General features: G+C 33.1%; 2 protein-coding genes across 3 annotated transcripts; both read right to left on the reverse strand.

The window, feature by feature from the left end:
- Window positions 1-979: 979 nt before the first annotated feature.
- Window positions 980-5218, reverse strand: LOC11427583 (uncharacterized). The gene is made up of 5 exons (XM_024786282.2): window positions 4787-5218; window positions 4649-4686; window positions 2707-2977; window positions 2322-2605; window positions 980-1681 (listed from the first exon to the last, which is right to left on the reverse strand). The coding sequence occupies exons 1-5, from the start codon at window positions 5117-5119 to the stop codon at window positions 1252-1254; spliced, it is 1356 nt and encodes a 451-aa protein (XP_024642050.1). The 5' UTR covers window positions 5120-5218; the 3' UTR covers window positions 980-1251.
- Window positions 5219-7440: 2222 nt separating this feature from the next.
- LOC11440020 (protein CfxQ) lies at window positions 7441-13867 on the reverse strand. Of its 2 annotated transcripts, XM_003620623.4 has the most exons (6): window positions 13514-13865; window positions 10081-10191; window positions 9863-9961; window positions 9479-9589; window positions 8950-9393; window positions 7441-8461 (listed from the first exon to the last, which is right to left on the reverse strand). In XM_003620623.4, the coding sequence occupies exons 1-6, from the start codon at window positions 13649-13651 to the stop codon at window positions 7925-7927; spliced, it is 1440 nt and encodes a 479-aa protein (XP_003620671.1). In that variant the 5' UTR covers window positions 13652-13865; the 3' UTR covers window positions 7441-7924. The 2 variants fall into 2 exon arrangements, with proteins under 2 accessions (XP_003620671.1, XP_013453105.1); XM_013597651.3 differs by lacking the exon at window positions 9479-9589 and having other exon boundaries at window positions 13514-13867.
- Window positions 13868-14676: the final 809 nt, after the last annotated feature.

Consider the following 14676-nt stretch of genomic DNA (forward strand, 5'->3'; position numbering starts at 1 on the left):
AAATTTTGGATTCAATTGTCATTTTTATGTTTCATTAGTATACAGCTCAGTTGTTTGGAATTGGAAGTTCTGAATATGAGCACAGTGAAGGAAGACTCAATTCGGTCCCTCAAAATTTTCTCGCAGCTCAATTTAATCTCTGACAAAAAATAATGTCCAAAAATAATGTCCAAACCTGTCTATGACATTTTTATACTAGTCTCTGTGATAATGAGTCAGGGACTAATTTGTCCTCCATATAAAAATGTCAAGGATTTATTTGGATATTATTTTTTGTTCAAGATTAAATTAAACCGTGAGAAAATTGTGAAGGATCAAATTGAATATTCACTCTTATATATTTGATATCAGCTTGTATTATTTTGATATTTGTATGTCCATGTCCAATAAAATGGAGCTTCCACATGTCTTAGATTAGTAAAAATTCTTCGGGTTGAACCTATGTCATACTCGAAGGCTGACATGCCCTTTAACCCCTTAGTCTCGACTAAAACCCTATTATTTTGATACACCAAAAAGCTTCACATTGCTTGAGAATCGAGATTAAAGATAATTTATAAACAACTATTACACTCCTTCACCCAACAAGACATCTTTTACAAACAAAAAAAAAAAACCATGACAGTTTTACACAAGATGCAGTAACATAGTAAACTTGGCTATGAAGCACAGACACTTCTCGGATTAGGCGTGTCCCGGTTGTTAGACACATGTCTTGTCCGACACTAACATGACACCAACACATATGATAATTATACTGGATTATGTGATTTTCTCAAATTATTAACAGTGTCAGCATGTCGATGTCTGTGTCGTATCAGTATCCGTATCGGTATCTGTATCCGTGCTTCATAGTTGGTGTTCCTGTGAACTGTAAATCATACTGGCAATAATATACAAGATTATTTGCAAAATGAGATGAATAGTTTCATATATATATACCAACTAATAGAACAAATCCACAACATATTTCAGGATTTGTAAATCAGGAAATCATAAGGAAAATAATTAATCTAGGACCAAAGTGAAACAAATGGGGAGAGGAAATTTATGTTTTCCATTTCTTATGATTACATGCATATTCCCATTTCCATGCCCCAAAGAGGTAGCTCTTAAAACTTTGAGAAATGGGAATAGCTAGAATTTTACATTTGTTGATAAAACTTTTCATTTGTACACTGTCACATACAAGTTTTTTTTTATAATTAGTAATTAGTATGAATTTTCTGAATCCAATGATCATATCATCTTTTAATTACCAACATACCGAAGAATTTCTGTGGTAACATCAGAGACCCAAGTCACCATGGTGCCAAAGAATAGCTCCCAAAACCACAGATCCACCGCCAAGATCGACGAAAAGATGAGCAAGGCCAATGTCTGATAACGGTTCAACGGCCAACCTGAAGCCCTAGCCATTGTCTTCAGAAACGGAAGTGAACTTGTATCAAGTTTCCTTTTCCTTATGGACCAAGCTGTTACCCACTCCACACCATACGGGACTAAATCGAACTCCTCCCTCAATCTCCTTCCAAGATCCGGCATGTGGCCGCCCCCGTAAAGTATGGCAATCTTATTTTGTCCCTTGTCCATTGCTCTTCTGAGGTTCTCGATTGCAACTCGATTTCTCTCACCGATTATAACAGATTTCTCCTCCACATCTGCCGTATTTTGTGTCAAGCTTTACAACAATAGTTTTATCATCAATACTCAAGTTGGTGACTCAACATAAGAAAATTGATATGATTATGTTCATGTTCATGCAATCTCTTGAACTGCACAATTTCAACCAAGTTTTATGTTCTGGACTTTCAAAAGGATTGCTAGCAACATAGTGTTCACAATACACTCTCTCCTATTCGTTGAAATTCATTAAGATCCCAATGTTTTAGAAATGGGCCCCAGGAAATTATGCAGGTCCCACATAAATCTGGTGGGACCTTTATGAATTTCAGTTAATAGGGGAGATTGTTTTGTCGAGAGTACATTAGAGAGCATCCTGCTAGATTTTTTCTACTTTCAGAGCATGTTTGAAATCAAGGTGAGGTTGACGAAATCGTGATGACACTGTGATTTTGTTGAAGATCTTGCGAAAAATGATACACGGTCATTCTGCCAAACTCACCACAAATCCAAACATGCATTCAACTGACAAAATCAAAAGTAAGCTCATGGCGCAAAAAGCTACAGGAACAAGAGTTTCTATAAATTTCTAGAATTGTAGTGGACCAAATTGAGAGAGAGAGAGAGAGAGAGAGAGAGAGAGTGAGTGAGTGAGAGAGAGAGAGAGAGATGCACACAGAAAAATGAGAGGGACTTACTCAGATGTTAGACTCTTTGCAAGGAAGAGCTTCATCGCTGCACTTACATCAAGCCTTGACAACGCCTCTATTTCTGGATATTCTGATGCTGGACTTCCCACATTTGCACAAACGCTTCCGATGAGAAAAAGGCCAACAAGCGGCATAGGAAGTACACGTGAAGCCCATAAAAGCTTCGATCTCCACGGATCAAGATCTTCTGGAATCGAAGGCTGCAACATCGCCTTTGTAGATCTAAGAGTCGTATCCTTTGCAAAAGAAAATAAGCTTTCACCTTTTGCTTCCTGAAATAAAAAAGAGAAAAATTAGATCTCAACAATGAAAATAAATAACGATCATTATTCGTTAGACTTCATAATCAACTCAAAAATTAGCAACTCAAAACCTGGAGTAATTGGAAGGTCTCATAATCAAGATCTGCATGTTGCCAATTTTCAGACTGGTAATTGAGACAATCTAATTGGAAATCAAGCTTGAGAATTTGAGCCATCTGTCTTTGGATGCATCCAATAATGTTAAAACCTCTAGTTTGTGATCTTTTTAACCTTTTTTTAGCCTTAGGGTTTCTCATTTTCTCTAAAGTTTTCTTGCTGGCTACCATTTCATAAAGGACACAATCGTAGGATTCAAGCTCCTTCTGGAGGGCCAGAAAATACCTGCTCATCAAAATTAAAAGTTAATACTGCTTCGGAGAAAATGTAAATAAATATGATAAACAAATTAAGTCCATGCATCAATGAGCACTTGTGCAGTAGTACTTAGTTACGAGCATAAGCCTAAAGGGAAAGCTCATCACAAAACACTAATCCATTAGGTGAAGTCTCACTTCTTAGGTGAGACTCCACAGTGTGTGACTCCCACCATTGTACCATCATTCGAGGAACGATGCCTAAGACAACTTTCACTCAATGACACTTCACTCCGACACTTAGCTCAACTTCTTCAATGGTCTCGGAACCCTCCATCAATTAGAACCCTTCGTAAGTAGCCCTTTCCGAGAAGTCATTCTTCTCAATGAGAGCACTAATCTTATGAAGTTATGAGCATAAGTCCAAAGGGAGAGCCTATCCCAAAACCAAAAAAGTAAAATAATATCTAGCAAGATCATTAAACAACCATTTACACATACTCCTCCGATCATCACCAATAATATCAATAGATGTACACTAACAACTCCTAAACAAAAGTTTGAACTTAATGATTAGCACTCAATGAAACTGGCCTTAACCTTATCCAAAATCACATGGGTTGCAAGTCAGTGGTTTGCTACACCTGCATAAATATCTAAAACTATCCATATAAAACTCCAATTCTATTTGTTTATCTCATAATTCTTCATAACCTTTCCTCATAAAACCCCATCCCCATGAATTGTATCAGTACCCAAATTTCTTTGCCGCCTAACGACTCTAGAATGTTTGGATTTAAGACTCAATCATGTGTTAATTTGAATCCAAACACACAATGAGAGTGTTTGGAAGAGTTTATTTGAACTCGTATTTTGACACAAACATTTATGCAAGTATCTAGAATATTTAATAAAAATAGCAAATGATATGACATAAGTTGCTTACAACTTTTATTAAAAAAAAATTGGGAAAGGGGAAATGATTATTAATAAAGTGGCACTAATGGCTATTTAACAATTGTCCCAAATGGAATTTGAACTTCGTCTTTTGATGATACAATGTCAAACTCTAACCACAATTTGACACCTCATGGAAGTCATTGTCAACTTATTTTCATAAACTTTCTAAAAATAACTTAAAGATACAACATATAAAGAGCTTATCTAGAGTTTATCCGTGTTCTCTCTTTGATTGTAAAAAGAGCTTAAACATAGGTGCTTGTTGAATAAACACCTGACTAAATTGCTTATCCATGAGCCCCCAATAATAACAGTGTCAAATTAAGCTATTTTCATAAATTATCCCGAACAATCTCATAAGTGTTTATGTCAATAAATAAGCTCAAATAAGAAAATGTAAACAAAGAGGCACTAAATTGCTCTTGGTAAAAAAGGGGGACTTATGAAAACATCTTATATGAAAATTGAAAACAGATTGACATTATTTAGACATTCTATAAGCTCTTTTCAGTTTATTTCCATAATCTTTCCATAACAGCTTATCAAAACAGCTTATAACTTAAATGAAAATTGAAAACAGATTGACATTATTTTTATCTCTTATTATAGAAATAACTTATACATAAGCACTTATATTTCAGATGTTTATCCAAACAAAGCCTAAGTAGCTCTTGAAAGCTACTAAATCCAAAATTCAATAAGGGTAAAAACTAAAAAGACCAAGATAAACAATACATACTCTTCATCAGCTATGTGAATTGTTGAAATCAAATCAACCTACAACAACAACAACAACAACAAATAGCATCAAGAAACCAATCTAAGAAAACAAAACCCGATTGAGAAAAAACAAGAAAGGCACAAACTTTACACCAACCTGAAGATTTGGCTTCAAAAGAGACCAAGGAAACTTCTTCTTATATTTAACAACAGCAGTCTGCAACAAACCAGTAGAACCATCAATTCCTTTCTTGAACCTCATGAAATCAGCAATGGAATTGCTTTGTAGAAACTGTTCTGGTGACCCATTTTCTTGTTGAATTGATGAAGCAAAACAAGTTTTGATTTTGAGGGTGGAATTTGAAAAGGGTGGTTTTGGAAATCCAACAAGAAAAGAAGGAAAAGCTTTGGAAGTTGATGGTGAATCAGAGAAGAATGAAGATGATGATGATGATGGTGAAGATATTGTTGAAATTGAAGTTAACACCATTTTTGTGTTGTTCTATGATATTGTTGGATTTTGATGACGGAACAATGTGTGTGGAACAATGTGTGTGTGTGTGTGTGGATAGACAGAAAATTTAGATTTTTTGGAATTCACTGATAAGGGAAAACCGACATTGATATTATGGTTATTTCGGTCAAATACTAACACTACATTTACTATTTTGGTACAAGTGTTTTTGGTTCAATTGATTCAATCTGTTAAATTTTGGTTGAACGTGTATATTCGAGAAGTTGAAATTATTTATTTTATTATTGGTTTGATTTAACTATTTGATCTCATGTTCAATATCTGATTTAATGATTTGGTTTAAGGTTCGATTTTTATTTGTATATGTGAAAAACTATATATTGGGAAAAGTCAACTCTTTCAATATATTTCAATTATCTTGAACAATTAATTTTCGCAATTGAGTATGGAGATACCTTGATTTATCAACTAAAAAAATCTGGTTAAAAATTGAACTACTAGGACCTCTAAATTATGGTTTAATTGAATCTTGGTTGAACCGCGGTCTAATCAAGTTTGAGAGAAAATTATGGTTGAACCAACCAGTTGACCGTTCGATTCTTGAGTCAATCGATTGAACCGGTCAGTTTGGTCTAATTCTAACAACACTGATTTAGTTATATGATTATGAATATTAGTTTCGATTAATTTTAATTTTTTTAAATAAATAAATAGAGTCCATGTTAAGAAGACCTTTCACTCAAGAGGAAGTGAGTCACAATAATTTAGGAGACAAATAATTGAACAAATATACAAATCATTTAAAAATTTAATTATCATTTCAAAATCAACAAAAAATAATAATAATTCTTTTGAATTTACTATGAGTTAAGGAATGAAATAGTTAACTTTTTCTCGTGTGACATGGATATTTTGTACGCACAACTGTAAAAATTAATATCTCATATTATAATTAATAGATGGTAAAACTCTCTTTTAAAAAATTTAACGCCGATATATTCTCAAGAACGAATTTAAACCCATAACTTCTTACTAAAATGGCAAAAGTCTCCTACTATTTTATCTAAGTGATCTTTGTAGTTCACCTTAGATGAATAAGTGGTAACTCATGGCATTTTTTTCCTTTATTTTTTATTTTTTTAAATTTGTTAGTAACTCCTAGTCTCATATCATGTTATTCCACTTAATTTAGTACTTACTATTATATTTAGGAAAAAGTTTCTTGTTTTATGCGTGTAGTTATTGTTATTATTGACTTGCACGCAATGTCCAAGATTATTATCCACGAAAGCTTAAATATTAAAAAACAACAAATACAGCATATTATAAATATATATTAAGTTCCCTAAAAAAAAAATATTAAGTGATTTTCTCTGACTTTTTCGGGTTCTAATTTTTTTTTTATCTATTTTAAATTAATAAAATTTTATTATTTGTAATAAAATTTTGAAATAAAAATACGATGTATATTGTGAGGTATTTAGGCAATGGAAAATGTTAGAGGGTTATTTGGGTCATACTTACAACACAAATGTAGTTGTGACATTAATGCTATTGTGGGATTAATGAATGGTGTGAAATAAATCAGACTCAAATTTGGTTTTAAAAACAAAGCAGGGTCGTATATTCGACCCAAATACACTTGAACAATGACAGACAAATTTTTGTTAATTGTTTGAAAGTGAAGGTATGGATATGTAAAGAAATGATGAATTGGATTGTTTTCTAATATTAAGTAACTTGACAATTGCCTGTTAATACATGCAAGTTTGTTGCAGAAGAATTATAAACATGTATGAAATTGATTATGATTTGTTTGCATGTTGTAGAATTTGAATCAAGATGTATCCAAGTAAAATAAAATATTCGATTAAGGCTCAAACCAAATTGTCTTAAGCAAGTTCATGGTCAAATCATTGATCGTTACCCTAGTTCCATTTTATCACTCAATTGTCTAATCAATGTGTTTTATTAGCATTGCAGGAAATCATTTTAAAGCCTCAACTTCTGGAAATACCTGAACAATTTAAAATGATTCCAAAAAATTATTTGCAACAACATTCGTGGATGTATAATAAATACAGGAAAAGTAGTATTCACCCCATTGTCATGCCTTAGCCTCATAACATATCAAAATGATAATTATTAAATATTTATTCAAATTCAAATCTTTTGTCAATGATCAATTTTGTGGTAATGATGTACAAATAAAATTTACCTCAATCTAATGAAAAGTTGTTCAAAAAAATGTACTCTACTAATTAGTGAACACCAAAAGCTTGACATTAATAAACTATTTTTATTCCAAAACGAAAGAAAAAATCAGTATCATACACTTAACAAACCATAAATGTAAAATAATTAATTAAAATACTTAGGGACAGCCACAAACTAAAAGAGAGAACTATTACTGCCTTATAAGAATGAATAACATACAAAGAATACAATGAAAGGCCAGTAATAAAAAAATAATTAAAAAAAAAAAAAAAAAAAGCAAAGTGCATCAATAGAATCTATATAACATAATGAACTACACAAAACCCTTCACAAATAAGGATCCACCTATTATGGCAAACTCAATTCATGACAGGCTCCTCATTGTGCAGCTGCAAACTTGCAATAGATCTGAGTTGTATGCAGTCACAGTCTCGCGCAGTCGTGCAATCAGACACATTGGTGATCGTTGAATCAAGATAGACACTCCACATTGAAATATGCACTATCAGATCTTGATCCGAAGGCCATCAATGTGCCAAACTGCATGACTACACACAATCTGAATTCCTCCAAAATCCAAAACACCTAATTGCCAAAGAATGGTTACTGTGCTAAAAAGCCAAGACCTGCTTCTAAATCTTCCAATGTAATGGTAAGAAGTTCTTCTGTATCTATACAGTCAAAGCTAAGTCTTAGGTCCAAATTTTCTCTTGCATTAATCATCATGGTATCTACCAAACCGCCGTTTGTTTCCTTACGTTGTTTTTCGGTTGTTTCCCTTTGTATCAATGCTTCTATGGCCTTTATACTGCAATTGGAATGCAACTTAAATCCATATAGCAAACTACCTTCTGCTAAATTGTTCATCTTGATGTGAAGAATTGTTGCTAGTTCCGCTGAACTAAAATCGATAAAATGAAAAAACTTAGTCACCCGTCTGCAAAAGCCTTCGTTAGAAGCTATTACTCGTTTCATTGGTTCGCTGTAGCCTGCAAATATTACTACGATTTTTCCACTGTCCATGACGGACATAATCTCCTCCAAGGCTTCCAACCCGTAGTCCTTATCATCTGATTTCTGCATAGGTATCAGTCTATAAGCTTCATCGACAAAAAGAATTCCCCCTTCTGCTTCTTGGATCTGTATAAATAACATGGTTAGTTATTAAATAGAATTTCAAACAGTGAATCAGACGACTTTTTTCTTGAAACAGTGAATCTTATTATGAATGAATCGTAAGATATAATGATACATTGCCAATAAAAATGACAGACAACAAAATTATAAGCTGATATATCATATATGAGCCTCAAAATAATTCAAGATTCAAGTCATATAACAAATGGCGAAAGAAAAGTTCTTGGCTATACAAAGTTGACAAAAATAGTGGTTGACTGTACTAAGTTTAGGCGGTGATTCATTAGAATGAATTTGGTTTTAAGATTGGATTCATGTCCAAATAGATAAACATTAGAGATTCGTACCGATAAGGTTCAATTTAGTATTGAATCTATATACAACTAGTATATATCGTAAGATACTGATAACCAATGCAAACAAGTCTAGTTTCTAAAACCTACAGCAAATGTAGCCTGTAATAGAAAAAAATTTCAATTCCAATAACATACCTTCTTCCTGGTTTTCGGACCGGTATGACCAACAAACTCGCCAACTAAATCGGTCCGTTGTACTTCTGTCACTTTATCAGTAGGTAGAATTCCCACCATATGGAGTAATCTTCCAAGGATGCGTGCTACCATAGTTTTACCTGTTCCAGGATTCCCAAGAAAGGCCATATGAGGAGGTCGTCTTGTGCCAACATGCAGACCAAGTGCTCTACGCCTCTCATCCAAAAGCATGCCTTTCGCCCACTTTCGTAGTTGTATTTTTAGATCATTAAGACCTACAATATTTGAAAGTTCCTTCTCAAGTTCATCCATTTTAGCTTTGGTTTCGCTGCACGCTTTAATAGCTCTCCTCTTTCTCTGCTCTTCAAGATGCCAGTTTAATAGTTCCCTAAGTTTGTCATTTCCAGGGCCTTGCGAAAGATGATTCAAAGGCGTCATTCCCTCCTGCAATTCATAGGCTTTAAGCATCTATCATGATTTGACCAAAAAGCTATTTAGCAATAATAAAATTAGAGATAAAATTCTATACATTGTCCTTAGCACTGCAATCTGCATTATGTTCAAGCAATGTTTTCACAGTTAAGAACTCTTCTGCTCTTAATGAGTGCCAAACTGCAAGGTGTAAAGGTGTCATACCATTCTGCAAGAAAGTCAGAACAAACTTTTATTATTTGAGCTTATCTACTGACATAAGCATTTGTGAGTCCGTTGGGGAGAGCTTATGGAAATAGCTTATGATATTTCCATAATTTGTGTTCAACTTATTATCATAAGCTCTCCAAGATAACATATGAAAAAAATTTATAACTTATATGAAAACAGATTGACTTTATTTTATACGTAAGCATGGCGTTTATACTTAGATTATAAGCTCTTAATTAAAGGATAAATGAAGTGATGGAAAAGAAATTACATTTGCTCTAGCTTCAATAGAAGCGCCGTGTGCAAGAAGCAGCTGCGCGGCTTCACTACATCCGTTCTTTGCTGCCATGTGCAGTGGAGTTTCTCCATACTTCAAAAGTGATTCAAAGAAAAAAATTTACAATTACGAGACAATAACTGGAACAATAGATCATACATATTATTTACATTCTAACAATAACTTCAGTAGAAAAATTGATGGGTACCTACCATATTCTTAGCCTCTATCTCAACCCTCTCTGATCCTTGCCACTCAAGAAGAAATTTAACTATGTCAGCCCTATTGTTTCCTGCAGAAACATGAAGAGGTGTGTGTGCCATCTGCATATAAACAGGTTTGATCTTCAGCATATAATTTGAATTCAAGATAAATCCTAGAGTAAGATAAGCATGAAGTTAAACGCTTGAATCGATCTCGGCCATTAATTTGAGATCGGTCAGCCAAGATCAATAACTATGTCACGCAGTTACAACGTGAAATCCATAACTAAATATGCATGGCAAGCAATAAACCAAAAGGATTGACATAATAATTCCCTCCAATCCCTTAACATATTTGTCACATAAACCCGACGAGGGGGAAAAAACCAAGTTATGAGCAAAGAGAAACCAACAAAACATATCTTCCCGTGAAAAAGTCTAAACATAAAGTCTTCCTCTTGAAGATCTAATGAATTCCTCTTCAACCTATTCAAAACCCAAGGCACCATGCTTGTCTATAATTTTTCTTTTGATTAATGTATTAAGCATATTGCGTTGAAAGAGTAAAGCATAGCAAAAAAAAAATGATTATTTAGCGAGATTAGCAATAAACAATCTATGTGGTCAACAATTCAGATTGAACACCGAAATATGTAGTTACATTTAATTATACCATTTTCTCAAATTATTGTTAGTCTCGTCGGTGCCATGTATGTGCTTCATAGCTAGCAAGTAATCAAATCAAGCTAATCTAATCGTTCACAAAATAACCATTCATTACATACACCTACAAATCTTCCATTAAATTCAAAAATGAATCAGTCAAAACTCTGTTGATTAAGCCCCAAGTTATTACAAAAGTAGATCTGAATCTCATACACATCATTCCAAATCCTCAATTCACAACACAAACATCAACATTTTATCTCACAAAAAACCATAAAGAACTACTTATTTTTTCAAAATTAAGCAAGATCATACAAAAAGGATTATTTAGCAAGACTAGCAATAAGCAACCTATGCAGCACTGACACTTCAGATTGAACTCCAACATATGTGATTATATTCAATTATACAATTTTCTCAAATTATTACTGTTGTCGGTATGTCAGTGTTGTGTACGTACTTCATAGCAAGCAAATAATCAAAGCAAGTTAATCTTATCTTTCATAAGATAACCATTCATCACATACATCAAGAAATCTTCCATTATATCCAAAACAAATGAATCAGATTACACACTATTGATTAAGCCACAAGTTATTACCAATGCTGATATGTCACTGCCGTGTATGTGCTTCGTAGCTAACAAGTAATCAAATCAAAACAAACTAATATGATATTTCATAGATTACCGTTCACATCGTATACATCAACAAATCTTCCACAAAATTAAAAAATGAACCAAATTACACACTCTTGATTAAGCCACAAGTTATTACCAACCAGATCTAAATCCCATGTACATAATTCCAATTTCCAAATCCTCAATTCATAATACAAACATCAGTATTTGTTCTCCCAAAAAACCATAAAGATCTAACTTTTTTCAAAACTTAAACAAAATCATTTGGAGACACCCATTTGGTTAAAATGAAGGGTAAAGAAATGGGTGAGTTTTGGCAAATTGCATTGAAAAAGTACAAGCATAGCAAAAAAATGATTATTAATGTATGTTCGGATCAGCGGTGAGTTTGGAAAAACCAAGATGACATGTGATTTTGTTGAAGCTGCAAAGTGTAGCTTCTAGCGATATCGCGGTGACTCACTGTGATTCAACCATTCTCATTGTGAAGCCAAACATACACTTGCCAAAACTAAGCAATAAGCAAAGCTTTTCAATTTTCCCTCAAAAAAAAAAAAAAAAAAACTAAGCAATAAGCAATCTATGTAGCACCGACATTTCAGATTGAACACCGCCGTACGTAGTTACATTCAATTATACCACTTTCTCAAATTTCAGTGTCAACGCGTCTCTGAGTGTCTGTCGTGTATGTGCTTCATAGCTAGCAAGTAATCAAATCAAACTAATCTAATATTTGATAAGAGAATCATTCATCACATATATCAACAAATCACATAAATCAACAAATTCTATTAAATTAAAAAATTGATCAGATTAAACCCTGTAGATTAAGCCACATGATATTACAAAAGCAGATCTAATTCCCATACACATAATTCTAAATCCTAAATTCAGAACACAACCATCGACATTTTTTCTCACATTTCACCAAAAAGATCTAATTTTTTTCAAAACTTAAGCAAGATGATACAAAAGGATATAGTGAAGCATTGATAAAAAAAATATTATTTAGCAAGACTAGCCATCAATGTAGCATCGATACTCGTCCAGATTGAACACTGAAATACGTGTTTACTTTCACTATGCCATTTTCTAAATTTTAACAGTTTCAAGGTGTCAGTGTCATGTATGTGGATCATAGCTAGCAAGTAATCAAATCGAAATAAGCTAATCTAATCTTTCATAACATAACCATTCATTACATCAACAAATCTTCCATTAAAAAACGAATCAGATTAAACTCCGTTGATTAAGCCACAAGTTATTACTATACAGATCCAAATCTAATACACATCAATCCAAATCCTCAATTCACAACACAAACATGAGCGTGAACATTATTTCTTACAAAAAACCATAAAGATATAATTTTTTTCAAAGCTTAAGCAAGATCATACAAAAGGGCATCTTAAAAACAGCAATAACAAAAAAAAAAAGATGAAATTTTGGAGATGCCTATTTGGTAAAAATGACGGGAAAAGGGTAATCTTCCAACAGGGTTTCTCTCAAAACCCAAGGCACCATGCTTGTCTCTCATTTTCCTTTTGATTAATGTATTAGGCATATTGCATTGAAAGAGTACAAGTGTAGCAAAAAAAAAAAAAATGATTATTTAGCAAGACTAGTCATCTATGTAGTACCGACACTTCAGATTGAAACCCGGTATATGTAGTTACATTCAATTCAATTATACCACTTTATCAAATTATAATTACCGGTTCAACATGTCAATTTCGCTTTGTGCTTCATAACTAGCAAGTAATCAAATAAAATAAAATAAAATCAAGCTAATGTAATCTTTCATGAGACAAACCATTCATCACATACATCAAGAAATTCTATTAAATTAAGAATTGAATCAGATTAAACCCTGTTGATTAAGCCACAAGATAATACAAAATCAGATCTAAAACCCATGCACATAACTCCAATTTCCAAATCCACAATTCATAACATAAACATTTATACTTACAAAACACCATAAAGATCCAATTTTTACAAAACTAAAGCAAGATCAAACAAAAGGGTATCTAAAAAAAAACATCAACAACAACAATAACAAAAAAAGATGAAATTTTTAAGACACCCATTTGGTCAAAATAAAGAAAAAACAAAAGGGTCGTAAAATAATCTTACAACAGGGTTTTTGTCATTGAGAAGAGAAGGGTTATCACGAAGTAGCTTCTGAAGACCAATGAGGTCACCTGAAAGAGCACATGAATGAATTGTGGCTGGTTTTGCAGGTCTTGACCTTTGATCTTGAGACCTGTTCATCGTGAATTCCACAAGAGAGAGGTTGAAGATTGAAGAATGAAGAAGAAAGAGAAAGAGAAAGAAAAGAGAGAAAGAGAGTGTGTTTTTTGTTTTATTTTAATGTTTTTTTTGAGCTAAATTTGCGCAATGAGTGTTTGATGGGTATACAGAAGTTTCCGATTCCTACTCTTGCGCGTCATCAAATCCAATCTTCCTTTCTCCTTCCTTGTTTAGGATCGATTATCTTTCGCACCTCTTTCACCCCGTTCAAATTCATCGTGTTTTATTTATCTTTCGATCAAATTTTAGATTATTTAGTCGTTACATCAGGATGTTGTAATCAAGGATGTTGTAATCAATAGTAGTTGTTCAATCAAAGTTGTATAGTTGAGATTGTTTTAATTAAAAAGATACGGTTTTCAATCATAACCGTTTGATCTTAGATCAACGGTCAAGATTAAAAATTGTGCGAAACTGTGATATTTATTATGAGTAGTGATATTTGAACAACTATTTGATACAATTTTTGTGACAACTTCTTTTTTCTCTTTTTTCATTGGTTAAAAACAATTGAGAGAGAAAAAAGAAGAGAGAGAATAAGAGTATAATGTGAGTATGAGAGAGAAAGTTGTCACAAAGTTGTCAAAAAGTGATTGTACAAATATAATTTCTCTTTTGCTATATCAAGAAAACAAATTTGGATTACTAGTGACTCTTTCTCTTATGAATTGGAGGGTCAACATAAAAAGGAAAAAAAAATCCCTTATATTCTTTAAAAATAAACAAAAGGGTTAATTACATTTACGGAATTAATCTCCACTTCTTAAAAGGCGGTTATTTTTGACAAGGTGATTGAGGAGGTTAACACTCGAAGAATGAAACGTGTTCTATCGATGTGGTTACCTCGATTGATCTTGCCTAGGCATGGCAATGGGGCGGGGTGGAGACGGGTTTTACCTTCCCCATCCCCATACCCGATTATCATATACTTACCAGTTACCCTACCCATACCCAACGGGGATGAGAAATTGAATCTCATCCCCATC

This window comes from Medicago truncatula, chromosome 6 (assembly GCF_003473485.1).
Source record: "Medicago truncatula cultivar Jemalong A17 chromosome 6, MtrunA17r5.0-ANR, whole genome shotgun sequence".
NCBI lineage: Eukaryota > Viridiplantae > Streptophyta > Magnoliopsida > Fabales > Fabaceae > Medicago > Medicago truncatula.

Coding starts and splice junctions, on each gene's coding strand:
- LOC11427583 (XM_024786282.2), bottom strand. CDS start 5,119: ATGGTGTTAACTTCAATTTCAACAATATCTTCACCATCATCATCATCA. Junction 4,687..4,786: donor TTTTGAAGCCAAATCTTCAG/GTTGGTGTAAAG, acceptor TTGTTGTTGTAG/GTTGATTTGATTTCAACAAT. Junction 2,606..2,706: donor AGACCTTCCAATTACTCCAG/GTTTTGAGTTGC, acceptor TTTTTATTTCAG/GAAGCAAAAGGTGAAAGCTT.
- LOC11440020 (XM_003620623.4), bottom strand. CDS start 13,651: ATGAACAGGTCTCAAGATCAAAGGTCAAGACCTGCAAAACCAGCCACA. Junction 9,962..10,080: donor AGATAGAGGCTAAGAATATG/GTAGGTACCCAT, acceptor TCACTTTTGAAG/TATGGAGAAACTCCACTGCA. Junction 8,462..8,949: donor GTCCGAAAACCAGGAAGAAG/GTATGTTATTGG, acceptor TTATTTATACAG/ATCCAAGAAGCAGAAGGGGG.